The sequence below is a fragment of the Siniperca chuatsi genome, linkage group LG21 (genome assembly GCF_020085105.1).
Source record: "Siniperca chuatsi isolate FFG_IHB_CAS linkage group LG21, ASM2008510v1, whole genome shotgun sequence".
Taxonomy (NCBI): Eukaryota; Metazoa; Chordata; class Actinopteri; order Centrarchiformes; family Sinipercidae; genus Siniperca; species Siniperca chuatsi.
The window spans coordinates 1735082-1757346 of record NC_058062.1 but is presented as its reverse complement, the minus strand read 5'-3'; the positions used below and the strand labels follow the sequence as shown (position 1 = coordinate 1757346).

General features: G+C 42.0%; 1 protein-coding gene across 11 annotated transcripts in view; it reads left to right on the top strand.

Annotated features, from left to right (window-relative positions):
* The window catches only part of atxn2l (ataxin 2-like), a 31603-nt gene that overhangs the window by 4039 nt on the left and 5299 nt on the right, over nt 1–22265 (top strand). For 2 of the 11 annotated variants that reach the window (XM_044181561.1, XM_044181552.1), the window contains exons 2-18: nt 2735–2792; nt 4372–4428; nt 4550–4621; nt 4754–4949; nt 5137–5255; nt 5904–5995; nt 6984–7193; nt 8723–9030; nt 10121–10204; nt 10519–10659; nt 11952–12029; nt 15150–15211; nt 17071–17399; nt 18455–18524; nt 18733–18894; nt 18971–19034; nt 20218–20384. In XM_044181561.1, coding sequence (XP_044037496.1) covers nt 2748–2792; nt 4372–4428; nt 4550–4621; nt 4754–4949; nt 5137–5255; nt 5904–5995; nt 6984–7193; nt 8723–9030; nt 10121–10204; nt 10519–10659; nt 11952–12029; nt 15150–15211; nt 17071–17399; nt 18455–18524; nt 18733–18894; nt 18971–19034; nt 20218–20384 — 2256 coding nt within the window. In that variant the 5' untranslated portion in view covers nt 2735–2747. Of the gene's footprint in view, nt 1–2051; nt 2344–2392; nt 2412–2734; nt 2793–4371; nt 4429–4549; nt 4622–4753; nt 4950–5136; nt 5256–5903; nt 5996–6983; nt 7194–8722; nt 9031–10120; nt 10205–10518; nt 10660–11951; nt 12030–12624; nt 12687–15149; nt 15212–17070; nt 17400–18454; nt 18525–18732; nt 18895–18970; nt 19035–20217; nt 20385–22265 lie in introns of those variants that run through there. The other 9 variants (XM_044181551.1, XM_044181550.1, XM_044181553.1 and 6 more) reach the window with 9 other exon arrangements.

The window sequence follows — 22265 nt, the reverse complement described above, 5'->3', positions numbered from 1 at the left end:
ACAGCAGCTCGCCTTTACGTCAGTGCACACAGGAGAAAGTACTAGCAAACAATATGATACACTATAAAACTATAATACAGGTCAGAAATAAATAAAGTATCATGTCGGTATAAGTATAAGATAAACTAAGTGTCGAGTACCAAGTGGGTTTACTGGTTGATGATGATAATACAGTATAAAATACAGTGTCACCACATATGCAATAAGTAATAAGTAATAAGCGGAGGTGCATGTACTGTCGAGAGTAATAGAGGTATATAATATCAATAACAATAAATAAGAAAAACTAACATGGGAAAACTAATATTGCACGGGAGTAGTACACAGAATATTGCACAAATATTATTAATTATGGCGGAGATGTTAGACTGACACTTAGAGGGAGGAGCTAAAGAGTCTGATGGCCACAGGCAGGAATGACTTCCTGTGGCGCTCTGTGGTGCATTGTGGGGGGATGAGTCTTCCGCTGAAGGTGCTCCTTTGTTTGACCAGCGCGTCATGGAGCGGGTGGGAGACGCTGTCCAAGATGGCGTGTAGTCTGGCCAGTTATGTGTGCAAGCCTCACTTTAAACAGTGGATGGGGGACGTTCAGCAGCCCCAACAGGGTTAAGATGGTGGAAGTTAGGAGCCACATAAACTGCGCTGTGGTGTTTTGTCAGCATAAGTGTCATTTTAGACAGACATCAGGAACAACGCATGCAGAAAACCTTGGAGGAGGGGTGGTGATTCTCCATTGTTTACTGATGTGACTTTTAATCACTTTTATTACTGGTATTCAGGCTCAGCTTTAGCATTAAAGTAAAGTTTTTAAAGCACTAATTATAATAATAATAAAGATATTTGTGTGGAGGCAGGGAAGACGTGCGTGGAGGAAATGGCTTGCTGTGCACATGTATTTACAGCTCTAGAAAGCCAATTACCAACCAGGCAAAGGGACGACTGCCCCGGACCCCCAGGGGTCCCTAAAGCCCTCGGTTCACTGTGTGCAGATTGGTTTATGGCAGTTTGATCTGTTGTAATTTTATAGGTGAATATGCAACACCCTTTAAAGCACAATATCAACTGAAATAATAAAAAGTGCTTTATTACCTGATTTTTCTGTCAAAATCTAGTTTTAAGACCTTCATTATTTTAGCTGCTTCTGCCTTTTTAAACTGTGTTTTGATAATAAAATGACTACGCAGAAAACGTGGGGCCAGGTAGTCCTGCTGTCGGTTGTTAGAAAATTTTAAAGTGCTTTAAATTTTGCGAGAACATCAGCATATTGACCTTTTGTGAAAATGTGTGAATAGTTCGTAAGAGTTCATAGATGCAAACTCATAATCTCAGGGGCGAAAGTCCTGTATTACAACATGTCATGTGTATAAAGCTGATATCAGGCTAATAGGTGAGAAATAACCATCAGACTGGGAATGCATTGTTGTCTGAAGCTGAAGCAAACATTTAAAACTATCCAGAGCTTTCAACCACATCTCACGGTGTGGATGGTGACTGTAAAAAGCTAGTAAGTGGACCTTGAGGTAAGCTTTATTTTTTTTTTTTTTGCCAAAACTACTGTTTCCAAGGTGAAGAATGACATTTTATGCTGATTTTAGTCAAATGTAAGTAATAGTTCGCACTACAAACACTTAAGTTTATAGATGTGGTTCAATTGCCTCATCTCTTTGACGTTGTTTTAAGTTAAAAACTTTAAAATATATATATATATATATATATATATATTCTTCTGTTACTTGTTATAAGGATAAAACTGAATTTAGTCCAGTTCACGTTTGTTGCAATTAATTTTAATTCGCAATTTCTTTGCTAAAGCCGGGAGAAAAAACTTTCTCCAGCGTCTGTTACCTTACACGACCTTTAGCAGGGCAAGCAGCCCGTCAGATAAATGACGTGAAACCAAACCAATGAGAAACAAGGTCAGAAATGATTGGCAGGAAGTTCGTCCAATCAGTTGTTTATATTCAATCAGCGGGCGGGGTTTACGATTGTTGCGTTCGGTACACAGCTCGGTTGAGCCCGGTTGCTCTCGAGTTACTGTCGAAATGCGACAACGTTCACACTTTGTGAGCACCTACGTTACTGAAAGTGGTTGTTTTAAATACAATCAAAAGTATTTGTAATCTAAATTAAAATATTTTTGTGGTTTTCTAATGCCTGGAACCAGCCCGCCCGCCAGAGTCGACCCGTATCACGTGCACAGCGGTTGCCGGGTTTTACAAATCGAACACACCCGTCGCTGTGTTTTGTTGTTTTTCAGCGGCGTACCGTGTTCGGCCTGTCAAACCGTGTGACTTCTCACTGGGACGACGAGACTGGAACAACAGGGATGCACATGACTAAAAAGTATAATTTACACGCTAAGGCTTCTTCATCTGTCACTTTCTAATGTGATGCCAACGTCATTTCGAGCGGTTCGTCTGCGTGTCCGTTGGTTAAATTCGACGTCTACGCTAAGCTAGCTACGTTAGCTGATTTAGCTAGCTGATTTTACTATTCTGTACAACAACAACAACAACAACACAGCTTTTCCGACTTTATCTTCGAGAGACACAGTTTAGATTATGGTAGCTAGTTTAATTTGTACCAAATCATGCCATGTCAACCTTTAAGTTGCTCGCTTGCTAGCTAGAAATGTTGCTAGCTTGCCTGTTAGGGGCTTGTGTTTATTGTTCTCCCTGAAGGTTGATACGTTTAGCTGTTAGCTCACGTTTATTCCCCCCCCCCCTCTCTGCAGGACTAGGAACACAATGAAACCGCCATCACAGACTCAGTCTCCTCCTGTTAGCAGTATAGTAAGTACTGACAGCTCAATGCATTTATTAAGAAACTCAGCAGCTGATGCATTATGTATCACAGCTAGGCGGTGCCCATTTCTGCCTGGATTTCTCTGAAATGAAAGTGATTTTTGTGGTCGGGGTGAATAATCAGCAGCAGATCCTCTTGTAAACACATTGTTTTTCAGCTGTTCCCACTGCTGACAGCAAGCACTGTCTGTGGACCAAATGTAAACAAAAGGATCTCCTTTAAAACAGGGCTGCAAACTGCCATCACCCCCAAATTTAATGGCAACCATCAGTGGTGGCAGAAGTATTGAGATCCTGTACTTAAGTAAAAGTAGTAAATACATCAGTGTAAAAATACAAGTCCTAATACATTTTTTTTAACTTAAAATAAAGTAAAAATACAAAGCAAATCGACTTAAACTATCAAAAGAAGTGTTACATTATCATATATTATTGTGTCGTTAATGCTGATGCATTAAACTGAAAGTGTCAAGTTTGAGCCAAGTTGAACTATTTTAATACGGTTTGTTTTTAATCTTTAACTAAATTAACTAGTAACTATAGCTGTGAGATAAACGTAGCGGAGTAAAAACTAAATTATTGCCTGTGAAATGCAGTGACGCAGTGCCTCAGTGCAGTAAATCTGCTCTTACTGACACGGTTTAACAACAGACGACAACTAAAATTTAGTTAAAGTTATTACACGTAAGTTTTTTTTATTTTTTATATTGCCGTTAACAGTTTAAATACTTCAAAAGAGTTGTAAGAAGTCAATTTTATTTATATAGCCCAAAATGCCATATTTGCCTCAGAGGGTTTCAATAAGAAAAACCTTTAATTTAGAAACAGACCAAATGTTTGTTATATTATCTGTCACTCACACTTACGTGTACGTTAAAGCCTGATCAATTATACTGATGGCAGATATTATCGACAGATATTAGCATCTGGCAGATTTATTGATTTACCACCAATAAATAAGATAAGTGACTCCATTACAGAGTTTGTCCACCAGAGAGCACTGACAAGTTTATTTGTACACTGTAAAATGTCCTGCAGTTTGTTAATAACAAAATCTGAGCTGCGACTAACTGTTATTGTCATAATTGATTAATCTGCTGAATACTTGTTGATTGATTGATCGGTCTTTTGGACTGTAAAATATCAGAGAATTGCTTGTTTTATCCAAACAACAGTTCAGAACCCAAATACAGTCTCTTTGCTATCGTAAGAGACAAAGAAAACATAACAAAGGTTAAATGATTAATCATTGTTGCTGTCGACTGACTAATCGATTAACCGATTGATTGTTTCAGCTCTACACCAAATTTAAGGGATCTTTTATAAAAATAAAATTCTATATTTTATATGTTAAAGATACTGGCCAACACATCGTTATTGGATTTTTAAACTCTCAAATATTGATTGGCCCAGAAAGTTTGTATTGTTCCAGTAAACAGACCTCAGGTCCAGTGGTTCTGTCCTGCCACAGACACAGATTTCAGTTTCAGCAGTTTTATCCGAAGCGCTGCGTTTGTTTGTTCGTTCTTCGCTGTGCAACACGCTCACACATCGTCTGTGTCCGCAGCTATTTGAAGGCGTCTACAACAACGCCAGAATGCTTCACGTCCTCACCGCAGTCGTGGTGAGTAGTTCTGTCTGTCTGTCTGTCTGTCTGTCTGTCTGTCGGTCGTTGTACTAAAACTTGATTTTGTCGTAAGCACCGCACACACAGAGACTGAAGCTTTCTTCTCTGCTGGTTACAGGGCTCCACCTGTGATGTGAGAGTGAAAAATGGTGCAGTGTACGAGGGGATCTTCAAGACTTTAAGCTCTCAGGTGAAAATCCTCTTTACGCGGCACAACACGTTCTCTGAATGCTTCACTTTTTGGCACCACGTGGTCACAAAAGTTGCTCAGGGCTGCTGCAGTAACTGATTTCTCTGCGTTCACTCTTCTGTCGACCGCCAGTGCGAGCTGGCTGTAGATGCTGTTCACAGACGGAGCGATGGAGGAGGAGGAGGAGGAGGAGGCGAGGAAGGAGGAGGAGGGAGAAGCCAGTCTTCTCCACCCAAGATTGAAGATATCACTGACACCATGATCTTCAGCCCAGCCGACCTGGTGACCATGACCTGCCGCGATGTCGACTTAAGCTTTGCTGTCAGAGGTAAACACACACACACACACACACACACACACGGAGGGTCGGTGATCTTTGAGGTGAGGAACACAAAGAGACTGTGTGGAAGGGAAGTTCAAACACACACCAACACCTCCTAAAGCTCACTAATAACACTAACCTGCGTGTGTGTGTGTGTGTGTGTGTGTGTGTGTGTGTGTGCGCGCGCACACAGACACGTTCACCGACACGTCCATCAGCTCGTCGCGGGTGAACGGGGAACACCGGGAGAAAGTTCTGCAGAGGTGGGACGGAAACGGAAACGGAGAAAACTTCGAGCTGGAGTCAGACAGAGTAAGGACACACACACACACACACACACACACACACACACATTATACAGTATGTGATTGTTACACAGCTTAATGTCCCTGTAGGAGGATAATAATAACTTTATTTATATAGCACCTTTTCAAAAACAACTTTACAAAGTGCTTCACAGTAAAAACAAAAACACGAGATATAAAACAAGATAAAATAATTTAAATTCCTACAACACATACCATCAGTTAAGAAAAAGCCAGAAGATAAAAGTGAGTTTAAAGAAGAGATTTAAAAGAGGACACTGAGTTTTCCAGCTGGGGGGGCCCGACAGAAGTCCAGATTTCGGAGCCAGTAGTGGGGCCCTGCCAGAGGATCACAGATACAGGCAGGAGCCTGACCTTTCAAGGCTTTAAAAACCGCTGGTAAAACGGACAGGTAACCAGCGAAGGGCAGCCTGGTGCGATGTGGTCGCTTCTCTTACGGCGTGGTAAAAGCCTGGCAGCAGCCGCGGTCTTTGGACGTTTCGCCTGCTGATGCCAGAACAAAGTGTGTTGCAAGACGAAAGGTGTTTGGAAACAGCGCAGCTCCCGCTGCAGCCTCCACTGTCTGCAGCGTAAAGATGATCGCGGAGGGACGGCAGCTTCCACCTTCTCATTTTTGACGTTTGTTTGTTTTCAGTCAAACGGCTGGGACGCCAGCGAGATGTTCAAGTTTAACGAGGAGACGTACGGCGTCAAGTCCACCTACGACTCGAGCCTCTCCATGTACACGTGAGTCGGTCTCCAGCCGGCGGCCACAGTTTTACGTTTACACTTTAATGCATTTAGGCAGCGACCGTATCCAGAGTAACGTACAGGGAGAATTCAGCCTCAGTCACCAACATTATGAGCAAAACCTGACTTTTCCTCGTTTTGTTTTTTCATCCTGGGTTTATTAAGTTTGTAGTTTGCCATCAGTCCTATCAGTTATGATAATATCTTATTGCTGAGAACCTGCCAGTTTATTATATCCAACCCACTTATTTGAAGGTGAAACTATAAGAGAGAAAGGTTAAATGAGGAATTTGGCCTGCAAAGTCCAGTCAACATTTACAACAGACAGGAAAAATATTATCATAACTGATGGGAATGATGGCCAAGCTATAAATATTAGACCTAGGTTGTTAAGAAATAATTTAATGTCAGCATTTCACCCCTCACATGAAAGTATAATATCAAGATAATAATAATAAAACTTTTATTTACAGAGCACTTATCAAAACAAAGTACAAAGTGCTTCACAGAGAGAGAAATAAAACACCACAGCGAATGACGAAATATAAAGAAATAAAATACATAAAATAAACAGCCAGTTCAGGTAAAATCAGGATCTGCTTTCAGATAAAAATGTGTTTTGAGACGAGACTTAAACGAAGACTCTGACTCAGACAGCCTGATGTCTTCGGGCAGGTTGTTCCAGAGCCTCGGGGCCCTGAACAACAGTAGTAATACTACTACTGCTGCATGTTTTTTGTGTCTCTATTTGAGTGTCTTTGCTCAGGGGTCATTTTTAAATGCCCCAAAATAAATGTAATATAAATCAGTAAAAAACCTCCTGACGGAAATGCAGTTTAGATGAAAGGCCAACCACCTGGTGCATCAGCCGAGCCCTGTTCACAACCAACCACTGCTCCAACGTCTTTCCCATGAAATCACTCAGGACTGAACAACACGACCGTCCCGATAATCTGGTATTTTTGTCTCCTGCGTGGTCTCCCAGCATGCCTTTAGAGAAGGGGGGGAACTCGGAGGTTTACCGACAGCGGGAGGCGCGAGCGGCTCGGTTAGCCAGCGAGATCGAGAGCAGCCTGCAGTACCGCCGGCGGGTTTCTTTAGAGAACGAGGAGGGCAGGAGCGAGGAGGACAAATACAGCTCCGTGGTCCGAGAGAGGGAGGACAGGGCCAGCCCCGGGTTCACCTCCACCAGCAGGTAGGAGTAACTTCATACACTGATTTTATGGAGATATTTATTTATTTTTTCTCTTTAAGATTTTATTTACACACAAGACAAAATGTTAGAAACAAACACGGACACACTAAGGAGGGGAGGGGGGGAGGTACATACAGAACAGCTGATGTCACACGGTGTGTTTCCACGAAGCTCCGAACTTTATTTATTATTTATTAAGTCTTTAAGAAGGGCCGCTGCTCTCTCCATGTTTGACAGATCAAGACAGTCCTCCAAGCAGTCATTTATTGCAAAGCAGGATGGTTTTTGGAGATAAACTTGGACCTGGAGGTTCATTCACAAAGGAGCGCAGAAATTAAAAATCTTAACTGTTCCTGTCTGATGTTAGTTGACGTGTGTTTCCTCGATTTAAAACCAGGCTGAGCAGAAGAATAAAGAGCTTTACAACACAACAAAAGAACATTCCCACAGAACAAGAGCTGAGGATGTGGTTTTCCGAAGATTAGGGCTGTCACTTTTTCAAAATGTCAAGTTTAAATAAATGAGAACTAACACACGATTTGTTTAAATTCACTTGAGTGCAACCAGCGTAGCACAATAGTGTGGTAGTGGTTCTTCGCTGCATCTCTGAGGATGACTTCACCATCCATGGTGTTGAATCCAAAATGCTTTCCCACATTACTTCTCGGGTGTTTTGGTGTCGTGATTATCTTGTCAGCGCGACTCGCTAGTTTACTACATTTTCTGTTAAAGAAAAAAACAACAGTCTGGTTTACTGAAGTACAAGGCAGGGCCTGTTCCACTTATACACTGATCATCACAGACTGAATATTCACTTTGTCAAATAAAAAGTTACAGCCCAACAGAAGATAAGCATATAATGATCACAGGTAATAGTGTTGTCTTTTAATCAGCAAAGCCTGGGACGCCGCCTGCACCAGTGCAGGAGTTACTGGACTGAAAGCAGCACAGACTTAACGAAAGCACGGAGCTGCTTCAAATACCGGTAAAATTATGAAATAATATCCAGGAAGTCCAGTTTAAGCAGTAGATCCATGAGCTTTAAGGCCTTTCAGACACCGAAGCACCAAAACACACATGATAAAGAGGTTTTTACAATGCTGGAAAGTTGTCACGACAACAATAATAATTTCAGTCACTGTTGCCGCCCATTCTGTGTTAAAGCAGAGGTTTCATTGAAATGAATGAGGGGGCTGCGTTTTTTTTTTTTTCCATGCAGTCTGAAGACGGCCCGAGGTCTACAATCCTTTACAGAATTCACCCTGATAAGAATATTTAAATATTTTCAAATTTTCTTTGCGCAACTCAAACAAAAGTTAAAATAATGCAGAGATTTTTTTATAAATGAGAGAATATAACAGAATGAGTTCATGGCGCCGTCCGGATGTGTTTTTCGAAACAAAGTGCAGCTTGCCAGAGTGTTTTCTTTCCTGCCTGGGTCTGCTCTGCTGCCTGTGCACCAGCTCTGATTAAAAACAGGTCTTTATGCGATCCGCTTCCAGTAATTCCTCTCACCACCTCTTTTCCAGGGAAGGTAAATACATCCCTCTCCCGCAGCGGGCTCGGGAGATCGGCCTGTCTGGCGGCAGCGTGAGGACCGGAGCCTCCGGTCGAACCGCCGCACCGACCTCCTCCAGACACCCGCCGTCCAGCTCGTCTTCCCCCAAACCGGCCTCGGATAGGAGCAGCCCGCTGTCCGTCAGAACTGCCTATTCTCCTCACCAATCACAGAGCAGCCCGCCGGCAGCCGGCAGCCCTCCCTGCACCAATCACGTTCTCCCGCACTCCCTCTCCCATCCGCAGGCGCTGGCCGACACGCGCTCGTCTGTTAACGGAGGTATGGAGGGGGTTCGAGGCTCGAGCCTCGCTGTTTTCCTGTTTGTCGTGTTAAAGGCCACGTACACCCACGCAGGTGTTTCCACTTGTTCTGGCCGATTAGACCTGCGCTCACCTGGTCTGGTCACCGAACTTCCCAAAACAGTACTATTGATAAAGGTCTAACTTTTCCACTCAGACAGGTGCAACGAGACTAACAGGAGGGTCCGAGAGAGTAAAGCACAGTCTGTACACGGCAAACTATTTCCTGAATGAGCGGTCAGTCCCACCCCCCCCTCTCAAACTGAGCCTTGCTGTCAATCAGGAGGCGGGTCTCCGCAGAGGAATGAATGTGAAGCTAATTTCACTCAGACTGCAGCTTGAGAGTCTAATTAACCAAAAAAAGTGGAAACACCTGTGTGGCTGGACAGTCGCTGTGAAGGGCCTTTAATCTCCTGTTGCCTCTGTTTGCTGTTAATGCCACATTCAAAGCCTGCCATGACTTTACAGCAGGGCTATTTAAAACCTTCTTTTTTCTCAGTTTTTGGTAAATTTTAAACAAATGCAAATGAATGTAATAAAAAAATAGCAGGCGTTTGGAGACGGCGGTAAAATAAACAAATACTTGCCGGTCCAGGCGGCGTTAAACTGACGGTTTTTAATGTCAGATTTACGTTTCGGGGTTGACGGAGACACATTTTCAGCAGAGCACTTCCTGCTTGTGACCGTCGACAGCCAGATGTTTTGAAAAGCTGCTCAGCTGGTCGGAGCTCACGCGAGAAAACGCTGATTTGTGAAAGATGTGATTGACGGTGTCGCTACACCTGTAAACATCCCGCCCGATCTGTTACTGAGCGTGTGCAGCTCTCAGCAGAGATGAGACGGCTCACTCGTTAGCTGCTTCCATACACTGTATATGTAGTTTACTTATTTTGTCACATATCAGATTCATGTAAGCCAGGCCGCTCGGAGGCTGCTGCTGGGCCGGGTGTGGTCCGCGGGCCGCCAGTTGAATAGACCTGGTTTAGTGTGTAACTAGTGCGTTGCTTTTCAGTGTGTGTGTGTGTGTGTTTGTGTTGACTCTAACTGTTTGTCTCTTGTCTTTGTCTCAGTTACATCCAGAACTTCCCCCAAATCCCAGAGACTTCAGAGCAACAGAACCCTGCGGACCCCAAACTCCCAGTCCTCACCTGCAGGTAGGTGCAGCACACACACACACACACACACACACACACACACACACACAGTGTAAAAGCAGACAGTGTCTCAGTTGGTGTGTAATCACAACAGACCAGACGTGAAGACATTTTTGAAGATGATAAACTTTCCGCTGTCGCTCCAAAACTCACTCGCTAGTCGCGTCATCGATGAAGGAAGAAGGCATCGTGTCGTGAACGGACCCGTTATCTTTGTCTGTGACTCTTCCGCCATGAAGACAGATCAGTTTCTCCTCGTTCACTTCCCTCCATCTCTGCTTCTCTCTCTGTTTATCCATCTGTCCACCCTCCAGTCTCTCGTGCTCCAAAACCGGACGCCCCTCCCCAGGACCTCCCCCTGATCGGCCCCACTTTCTTGGACTCCTCCCCCTCCATGGCAACCACCACCACCACCACCAAACCCTCCGGCCCCACCCCGCTCTTCCCTGTCGATGGTGAGACCTTTATTTTAAGCTTCCAGATCTGGGATTATAAAATATACAAATGTTTTTATTGACATTTAAACACAATTATATAGAGACGGGGTTACAAGTTCCTTAAGGCATAGAGAGCAAATGAGTTGTATCTCGAGTACACATACATTCACATAACTGTTTGTACTTTAAATACCAGAGGTGGAGGAAGTACTCAGACCCTTCACTTCAGTAAAAGTACTGACACCACACTGTGAAAATACTCCACTAAAAGTAAAAGTCCTGCATTTAAAACCTTACTGCAGTAAAAGTATGTGAGTATTATCAGTGAAACGCTTCCTGTCAGTGTTTTATTATATCTGATGTTTCTGGATTCATATTCCTGCTGCATTCATGTGTGTGTTGCATTTTACTGCTGCATTTTACCTGTTGGGTAGTTTAACCTGCAGCAATGCATCATGGTCTATAAGATCATCGCGTGTTTGCAGCGTCGCCGTCCTGGGAGAACCACGTATCAGAGAAACAGCCTGTTTTCAGCTCTGTGACGATGCGTTTCCCAGCTGATCCGAGGGGGGGTTAAAGAGTTTATTCAGCTTCAGGAGGAGGAGGAGTTTCCTCAGCACATGAAGGAAACTCTTCATCCTTCAGCTCGTCACAAACACCTGGAGATACGAGGTTTTCACCGGACAGGAAGGGGATGAAACGCTGTGATCTGTAAAGTAACTGAAGCCGTCAGACAAACGTAGGGAAGGAAAAAGCCCAATATTTAAATACTTATAAAGTACAAGTACCTCAAACAACTAATTATTATTTTTATTATTAACTAACCTCTTGATTCTTTTTTAATTATTCAGTTACTTGTTTAGTCTATAAAATGTCTGAAATTCTGAAAACGCCAAAAACGTCCATTTCAATGTCAAAATATGAAATTTACAATAGAATATAGGAGAAAAAGCAGAAAATACTCACATTTCAGAAGCTCGAACGAGCAGATGTTTGACATTTTTCTTGTTAAACAAATAATTGATTATCAAAATTAATATAACAAGTGGGGAAACTTGAATTTACAGCATACACAAAGTGCAAAATGTCTAGAAAAAACTATATACTGCATGTAAAGAGTCAACAGACAGAACATCAGCCTCACCTTTGAGAAAGCGATAATGTGCAAGTGCTCAATACAGAGTCGTTAAACATTGAATTATTTGCTTCAATTGAAACGTGGATGTTAATGAATAGTTAGAAGTTGATGTATTAAATGTGTCTGTACTCTGTTGGTAAGCTGGTTTCAGTCCTCTCTCTGTCCTCCACAGTGAATGAAATCCTCAGCGCAGCAGCTAAAGAGCGAACTGAAAGTCTGTCCAGTCAGCAGGAAGCCAAGAGCAGCAAAGGTAAAAGGCTTCTGTCTTTCACGAGGTTTACACTCGTCCCCTTTTATACGTATTGGACATGACAAAATACCAGCTTTAGGTAGCTGTAATCCACACACAGCAGCGCTAATGTCGGTCTTTGGTCTCAGAATCAGAAATCCTTTATTAATCCCCGAAGGGAAACTCTTTGTTACAGCAGCTCGCCTTTACGTCAGTGCACACAGGAGAAAGTACTAGCAAATGATATGATACACTATAAACACTATAAAAACTATAAACACTATAAAACAGGTCAGAAAATAAATGAAGTACCAGGTGGGTATAAGTATAAGATAAACTAAGTGTGAAGTACCAAGTGGGTTTACTGGTTGATGATGATAGTAAAGTATAATAACACAATGTAATAATATAAGTAATAAGTAATAAGCAGAGGTGCATGTACTGTCGAGAGTAATAATCAATAACAATAAATAAGAAAAACTAACATGGGAAAACTAATATTGCACGGGAGTAGTACACAGAATATTGCACAATTATTCAATTATGGCAGAGATGTTAATGATCAATGACCAATGACCAATGTCTGTGGTGTATCTGATCTCTCTCTCTCTCTCAGCTCCCACGGTCCAGCAGAGATCCCAGCTGGAGGAGCTCCGCAAGTTCGGCAAAGAGTTCAGAGTAAGAATAAAGTGATGCTGAGGGTCGGGGGTCGTACGGGGGTCGTACGGGGGTCGTACAGCGGTCGTAGAGGGGTCAGGGTCCTGTCCGAGGGTTCAGGACTAAGACACTGGGCTTGGGCATGGGCTCATTTACATTCATTCATCTGGCAGATGCTTTTGTCCAAAGCGACGTACAAACGAGGTACAATCTAAGCCACAGTAGATCAAATCTCAGGGATATAAAATAATAAGACGGTGTAGTGCCTCATTCGTCCAGGAGCGGTCCATCGTAGAAAAGGTTTCAGTCGTAGTCGTCTGGACGCTGTTTTCAGAAACAAGACGTTTCGGCTCCCATCCGGAAGTCATTCTCAGTTGTGAAAAAATGGGACGGGAACTAGAAATTTAGAAAACCCCTCTTTGAACAGAAATGGTGGTCTGAGATTCAACTTGCCAACCGTTTACCACAGTGTATTAACACCGTGGTCAAGCCAATCACATGCTAATCAGGTACTTAACAGTGATGAGGGAGGTGCAGCCAGAGAACAATAGGCCTGATTACTGATTACTGGGCCATCATGGAAACAAAAGGTCAGTTTCAGGTGAAACTAGCTAATCAACAGATACTCAGGTAGACTCCTTCCTGAGGGCGGGGCTTATGTAACACAGAGTAGCTTACATTTCTGAGTTCTCAGACCATTTCCACAACTGAGAATGACTTCCGGATGGGAGCCGAAACGTCTTGATCCTGAAAACAGTGTCCAGACGACTACGACTGAAACCTTTTCTACGATATAAAATGATATTATTTCTAAAAATGTCCAGTTCATAATTGTAAAGATTAAACCTGTGAGTGAGTTTATAATGTCCAGAAACGTACCGGTAAGTGAGGGCTTGATTGATTTATCGTTTAGTGATTGAGTCATGACTGAGTTAGATGTCGTGTGGCAGCTTAATAAAATAAGATCATCGCGTGTTTGCAGCGTCGCCGTCCTGGGAGAACCACGTATCAGAGAAACAGCCTGTTTTCAGCTCTGTGACGATGCGTTTCCCAGCTGATCCGAGGGGGGGTTAAAGAGTTTATTCAGCTTCAGGAGGAGGAGGAGTTTCCTCAGCACATGAAGGAAACTCTTCATCCTTCAGCTCGTCACAAACACCTGGAGATACGAGGTTTTCACCGGACAGGAAGGGGATGAAACGCTGTGATCTGTAAAGTAACTGAAGCCGTCAGACAAACGCAGGGAAGGAAAAAGCCCAATATTTAAATACTCGAGTAAAGTACAAGTACCTCAAACAACTAATTATTATTTTTATTATTAACTAACCTCTTGATTCTTTTTTTAATTATTCAGTTACTTGTTTAGTCTATAAAATGTCTGAAATTCTGAAAAACGCCAAAAACGTCCATTTCAATGTCAAAATATGAAATTTACAATAGAATATAGGAGAAAAAAGCAGAAAATACTCACATTTCAGAAGCTCGAACGAGCAGATGTTTGACATTTTTTCTTGTTAAACAAATAATTGATTATCAAAATTAATATAACAAGTGGGGAAACTTGAATTTACAGCATACACAAAGTGCAAAATGTCTAGAAAAAACTATATACTGCATGTAAAGAGTCAACAGACAGAACATCAGCCTCACCTTTGAGAAAGCGATAATGTGCAAGTGCTCAATACAGAGTCGTTAAACATTGAATTATTTGCTTCAATTGAAACGTGGATGTTAATGAATAGTTAGAAGTTGATGTATTAAATGTGTCTGTACTCTGTTGGTAAGCTGGTTTCAGTCCTCTCTCTGTCCTCCACAGTGAATGAAATCCTCAGCGCAGCAGCTAAAGAGCGAACTGAAAGTCTGTCCAGTCAGCAGGAAGCCAAGAGCAGCAAAGGTAAAAGGCTTCTGTCTTTCACGAGGTTTACACTCGTCCCCTTTTATACGTATTGGACATGACAAAATACCAGCTTTAGGTAGCTGTAATCCACACGCAGCAGCGCTAATGTCGGTCTTTGGTCTCAGAATCAGAAATCCTTTATTGATCCCCGAAGGGAAACTCTTTGTTACAGCAGCTCGCCTTTACGTCAGTGCACACAGGAGAAAGTACTAGCAAATGATATGATACACTATAAACACTATAAAAACTATAAACACTATAAAACAGGTCAGAAAATAAATGAAGTACCAGGTGGGTATAAGTATAAGATAAACTAAGTGTGAAGTACCAAGTGGGTTTACTGGTTGATGATGATAGTAAAGTATAATAACACAATGTAATAATATAAGTAATAAGTAAAAGCAGAGGTGCATGTACTGTCGAGAGTAATAATCAATAACAATAAATAAGAAAAACTAACATGGGAAAACTAATATTGCACGGAGTAGTACACAGAATATTGCACAATTATTCAATTATGGCAGAGATGTTAATGATCAATGACCAATGACCAATGTCTGTGGTGTATCTGATCTCTCTCTCTCTCTCAGCTCCCACGGTCCAGCAGAGATCCCAGCTGGAGGAGCTCCGCAAGTTCGGCAAAGAGTTCAGAGTAAGAATAAAGTGATGCTGAGGGTCGGGGTCGACGGGGTCGACGGGGGGTCGTGACAGCGGTCGTAGAGGTCAGGGTCCTGTCCGAGGGTTCAGGACTAAGACACTGGGCTTGGGCATGGGCTCATTTACATTCATTCATCTGGCAGATGCTTTTGTCCAAAGCGACGTACAAACGAGGTACAATCTAAGCCACAGTAGATCAAATCTCAGGGATATAAAATAATAAGACGGTGTAGTGCCTCATTCGGTCCAGGAGCGGTCCATCGTGAAAAGGTTTCAGTCGTAGTCGTCTGGGCGCTGTTTTCAGAAACAAGACGCTTGGCTCCCATCCGGAAGTCATTCTCAGTTGTGAAAAAATGGGACGGGAACTAGAAATTTAGAAAACCCTCTTTGAACAGAAATGGTGGTCTGAGATTCAACTTGCCAACCGTTTACCACAGTGTATTAACACCGTGGTCAAGCCAATCACATGCTAATCAGGTACTTAACAGTGATGAGGGAGGTGCAGCCAGAGAACAATAGGCCTGATTACTGATTACTGGGCCATCATGGAAACAAAAGGTCAGTTTCAGGTGAAACTAGCTAATCAACAGATACTCAGGTAGACTCCTTCCTGAGGGCGGGGCTTATGTAACACAGAGTAGCTTACATTTCTGAGTTCTCAGACCATTTCCACAACTGAGAATGACTTCCGGATGGGAGCCAAACGTCTTGATCCTGAAAACAGTGTCCAGATTTATCACGACTGAAACCTTTTCTACGATATAAAATGATATTATTTCTAAAAATGTCCAGTTCATAATTGTAAAGATTAAACCTGTGAGTGAGTTTATAATGTCCAGAAACGTACCGGTAAGTGAGGGCTTGATTGATTTATCGTTTAGTGATTGAGTCATGACTGAGTTAGATGTCGTGTGGCAGCTTAATAAATCACAGTTTGTACGTTTCTCTTCACACTTGGGTCGGGAACCTGGGGTGTCACGTTTCTTTGGTACACACTGGATCTGGACCTTTAAATCTATCAGACTTTCAAGGTTTTGAGGTTTTCAAGTGATGTGTGTTACAGTGTGCAGGGCATACGAACAGGATGTGCTGCTTGTGAGTGGAAGTCAAGTCATTTATGCTTCATTATATTGAGCAGTAGTAAGCTGTGGGCTGCATGAAGCTGATGGCCTCTGAAATGAGGGTTTTACTTATTGGGATAATTGTGTTGATGCTACATGTGTATTATTTTACAGTCAATAAACAAAACTTGAATGTATGTTGTATCATAACAGTAGAAGAAGTAATCGAGACGATTTAAGTATTTAAATCAACACTTATTTACAATAACGGGTACTATATAAGTCGCCTTAACTATCGACCAAACCGCAGCGGTGAATCAAAACCAGCTCAGCAGGAACAAAATCCACGTGCTAACGAGCACTCAGAGTCCGACCTGTGGAGGCAGCGAGTCCGTTCGAGTCCAGCGTACGGGTTTGTAGTACTGAATGGTGTCCATGGCGCTCATACGGCTACAGAAAGCCTCAAGGGACAAACGTGTCGGCCAGTCGCCACCCGCACTGCTTAAAGCTGAACTCTTATCACGTAGAAAGTGAGTTTGTAACACTGTTTAAAGTTTTCTGTTTTGATCGCTGGCGGTTAGTTTGGTAACATTAAAAGCCGAGTAGATGGGACACTCGGATTTATTTACTTCTTGAACTTCGGTCGCTGTACTCAGACGGTTTGATAAACGAGTGCCGATGATCAACGCTGTGTCTTAGATCAAGATGTCAGCCAGTGAAGTTTTAAAGTGTTTTAAAAACGTTGTCTCAGGGCTCAGTTGATGATGTTTGTGTCTTCCTGTCTGTCTCTCAGCTGCAGCCCAGCTCCTCCCCTTCAGCGAGTCCGGCCTCTGCAGATCCTCCTCAGCACAGCTCCGCCTCCCCCGCTGGCTCCTCCTCTTCCTCCTCCTCCTCCTCGCCCGCACCACCTAAACCTCTCACCTCCTCTGCCCAAGATCTGCAGCAGACCACAGAGGCAGCTGCCCCCACCACGACCCCTGCTGCCTCGACCCCCACGGCTCCCGCTGGACCCCAGTCCTCGGGGCCAGAGGGGCCTCAGCCTGGGACGACCCAGTCGGCCCCCAACAGCGAGGAGGCCTGCCCAGAGGGCAGTGAGCAAACGGAGGCTGTGTCTGCTGCAGCGTAAGTGACTACCGTAACTACCGTTACAACATGTCCGCTCAGGTAGTGTTTACAGGTAGACAGCTACACGATTAAAGGAAAATTCTGATATTTGTCAGCTTCAGTCTTTGTCTGTTGTCGCCAGAAATCATAGCTTCGATGTCAGATCGTCGGTTTCGGAAAGTTACAGAACTTGTGGATGGATGAACAGGCAACTGTTTGGTTAGCTGGCTAGCAGATCCCTATGCTGTTAGCTACAACAGCAAATGCTGCTTTCTGTGTTTTTTTACTTTCGGTCAGACTCAGAAACTCTTCCGCTTATCCGGGGCCGGGTCGCCTTTTGAAATATTTTATATAAAGCTGAAGTTTATTTGGAAAGCTGTAGGAGCCTCTCGCTGCTTCCACTTATAGTTGCTGTTTTGTCGGAGTCACGTTTCCTGAATCAGTTTTCCTGAAAGCTAGCATGACCCAAAGTCAGGACGGACACAGTTATGAGAATAAGACCCCCGGGTGAAAAATTAAGAATGGGAATTTCGCTTTAACAAGAAAAATAAATGGGATTTGCTAAATTTGATTAATGGTGGTTCACTGTCAAGTGTCAAGGCCATGTTCAGACCAACGTTAACATTGCATGAACGCATGAACATTGCACGGTGGGGGCACGGAGGGGTCTGCACGGTTGTCCAGACCACTTTTAATGCAACACAATGCGACGTCAACTGACACAACACTGCGTTAGCCAGTCAGATACGTGCGAGTGTGTATTCCTGGTAGTTTAGCTTGAAAGGTGAACAGTCTAATTTATTTGTTTACTTTGCGATTGTTGCAACTGCAGATAAAAAGTGATAACTTTAAAATCCTCTGAGTATTATAAACCTCTGTGTTTTTGCGTCAGATAAACCTTCAGCTCACAGGTCTGTTACTCAAACTGAATCATAATTCTTTGTACCTGAAACGACACGTCCCCCACCAGCGCAGCCCCTTTGTGTTGTTGCGTTATTTTACAGCTGTTTGGTGTTTTTCAGAATATATTTTGTGGCTGAATTATCTTTTCTGTTGTTTTCTTTTTTTTGCAGGCAAGTGAAAAACTCAACATTGAATCCGAATGCGAAAGAATTTCTTCCCATAAAAGGAAACGCAGTCCCGGTTAGTTTGTTGAAACTGTCACACGGACACACTCGCCTTTTGGATTTTAATGAATGTCTGATGGCAGTTTGTGAGTGATTTGACATGATGGATACCAAACAGTTGATAAACTGGTCTATGAGAAACCTTTTCATGTAGAGTCCAATGTTTGTAAAACTATCTTCAGATTGTCCTCTCTGACTGTATGTCTTTATCTGTGTTGTGACAGAAGCCTGCACCGACCCCCACCCCTCCTCGTCCGAACCCCCCCAGCCCCTCTGTGGTTCTGCCTGCTCCAGGACAGCCAGGAGGGGGAGCTATCTACAGCAACCCACCTGGACACTACCTTTCCTACGTCTCCCCCATCCACATCCAAGGACACTCCATCCAGGTTTGAGTCCCTGTCTTTAGTGTCTGTCACCAAGAACATTATATTATCTCATGATGTCTCCTTGTCTTCTCCTCAGTCTCCTCAGATGTTTCAGTACACCATGTCCACCGTCAACCAGGGCAAATACCCCAGACCCAAAGGTAAACACCACGCACACATGTCAATGGGTTTCCAAACTGAGGAGAGTTGAAGGGGGGGACGTGGATCAGTCAAATCTGAACACACAGACCTGATGCACATATTTTTAGATTCAGTGTGACTTACGCTTTCCGAGGATATCGTTATATCTGATGTCCATCGCAAATAAGCGTCCGTAAATCAACGAGACGCTCTTTATAATTCCACAAGTTGCCTGCGAATCATCATGTTTTTAAGTTTTCTTCAGTATCGAAGTAAAGGGTCCACTGCAACCAGGAGCTGCTGATAGAGTTTTGCAGGGATGATGTATTTTTGTAGGCCGACCCGGAAGTTAGCATCACCCTGGTTCCCTCGACAGAAAGCCAATGGGATTTGTCCACTGGATTTTGGATGAGTGCAGAAAATAATCTCTGTGGTAAACAAAAGTTTGACACTTTCACGTTTTGTTCACCAAGATAATCTTCACAAATGAACACCGCTTTTATGATTTTTGAAGCGTAAATGCGATCGGCAGAAGTAAAAAGCTAACGTTTGTGTATATTATTACACACCAACTTGTCACAACAAGGCTGTAAAGGCGGTCTAGTGAGTTGATGAGTTTTTTCGTGTTCGGCGTGATGTCGTTTAATGTGTTTTACGACCTCTGTAGTCTCATTTAGCCACTTGTCAGCAACCGCCTTTTTTAAGACACGTAAAAGGTTTAAAATGCAAGAGTGAGGTATTTACTGACGTGTTTTATGTTGTAAAAAAACGTGAAAATGTGTTAACCACAGACCTTTGATTCAGGCATCTTAGCAAAAACCCATTGACTTCGAGACAAGGGAACAGGAAGTGCTAAAATCATTCCTGCAACACTCTATAGCTAATTCAGCAGACTTTTAATGGAGACTATGTGTAAACAAATTTAAGGCTTAAAAAAAAACAAACACAGCTTAAGTTGTAGCCCACAGCGTAACTCACTGAATCAAGACATTATACTTCCTGTTTACATCCCCCAAAGCATTATTGGAGCTGAGGATTATCCCCCAAATAGAAGTAAGACAAAGTAATAGTAGTGCAACACAGAAAAGGTTAATATTAATGGATTTTGTCACTCCTATCAATATCTTTTTGACATTAAGGCTCAGAATGTCCCATCGACATGATTGTTGATATCCCAGGTGAAACAGTGTTCTGCTCTTTCAGGCCCGTTGGTGGGACAGCGTCCGGAGCACCACCCCTCCCCAGCCTCCCCCATGATCTCAGCTGCAGCCTCGGCAGCAGGACCCCCGCTGGTGGCTTCACCTTACCCCCAGTCCTACCTGCAGTACGGTCAGGTGATCCAGGCCATGTCCCCGCACTACCACGGACAGGTACAGAGGAAGCAAACCGCTGTTCAGCTGTAAATGAACCGGGGTTTCTGGTTTCTAAAGGTCCAATAAACAATCGTACACGGAATAAAAACCCATCACTGAAATATGAAACCTGGTTGAATTTTTAAATAATAACTTATCATCCAGAAGTGATGTGATGTGTTGTTTGTCCTCTTGGTGCTGTGGAGGTTGTAATAATAATATAATAATAAAACTTTATTTATAGAGCACTTATCAAAACAAAGTACAAAGTGCTTCACAACAAGAGAAATAAAATACCACAGACTTCAGCTGTCATTAGTAGAAGTTGCTAACTGCTAATTACATAGCTTTTACTTGCAGTGGTGGAAAGTAACTAAGTACATGTGCTCAAGTACTGTACTTAAGTACATTTTTTAGGTACTTTACTTGAGTATTTCCATTTTCTGCTACTTCATACTTCTACATTTCAGAGGGGATATTGTACTTTTTACTTCACTACATTCATTTTACAGCTATAGTTACTAGTTACTTTTCAGTTTAAGATTTGACTTTTAACATTTAAGCTTATAAAATATTTTTTTCTAGCTAACTGTGTATAAAGTATTTAAAACTATAAACTATAACTATAAACTACTATAAAACTATATAAAGTAGTTAAGTATATAAATTAATTAAAAATAGCTGACTGTATATAAAGCGGTTAAAACTAGTTAACTATGTTTAAAGCAGTTAAAACTAGTTAACTGTGTTTAAAGCAGTTAAAACTAGTTAACTGTGTATAAAGTAGTTAAAACTATAACTATAAACTACTATAAAACTGTATATAAAGTAGTTAAGTATATAAATTAATTAAAACTAGCTAACTTTATATAAAGCAGTTAAAACTAGCTAAATGTATATAAAGCAGTTAAAACTAGCTAAATGTGTATAAAGTAGTTAAAACTAGCTGTGTATAAAGCAGTTAAAACTAGTTAACTGTATATAAAGCAGTTAAAACTAGCTAAATGTGTATAAAGTAGTTAAAACTAGCTAACTGTGTATAAAGCAGTTAAAACTAGCTAAATGTATATAAAGCAGTTAAAACTAGCTAAATGTGTATAAAGTAGTTAAAACTAGCTAAATGTGTATAAAGTAATTAAAACTAGCTAAATGTGTATAAAGCAGTTAAAACTAGCTAAATGTGTATAAAGTAGTTAAAACTAGCTAAATGTGTATAAAGCCGTTAAAACTAGCTAAATGTGTATAAAGCCGTTAAAACTAGCTAAATGTGTATAAAGTAGTTAAAACTAGTTAAATGTGTATAAAGTAGTTAAAACTAGCTAACTGTATATAAAGCCGTTAAAACTAGTTAAATGTGTATAAAGTATTTAAAACTAGCTAACTGTATATAAAGTAGTTAAAACTAGCTCCACCTCGAGCAGCTACAACAGTAAAATGCTGCTCTAACGTTGATGCTTCAGTATTAACAATCTACGTTTGTACTTTTAAGTAGTGTTTTGAATGCAGGACTTTTACTTGTAATACAGTATCTTTACATTGTTTTATTGGTACTAAGTAAAGGATCTGAATACATCTTCCACCACTGATGAATATTTGATCCAGAGGGTCCGAAGCCTCTTTGGCTCCACATCCCGATTGTAAGTCAAAACATTTTCTCATCCTCGGGTATTTAATATGAATTCCTTTTACTATTAGATACTTTTTGATTTTTGAAGAGTTATTAACCCTCTCAACCCCAAAACCCGCCGCCTGGTTTGAAACGCACTTTTTCTTTAAAACGTCGCCAAAATTACACCGTTTATCGTAGCCAGAAGCTGTAAAAACTGAAATGATCGTCGGGTTTTCAAGTGTCTGACGGTCCTTGAACGAAGCATCTGTTTCAAACGCTTTCATCAGGAA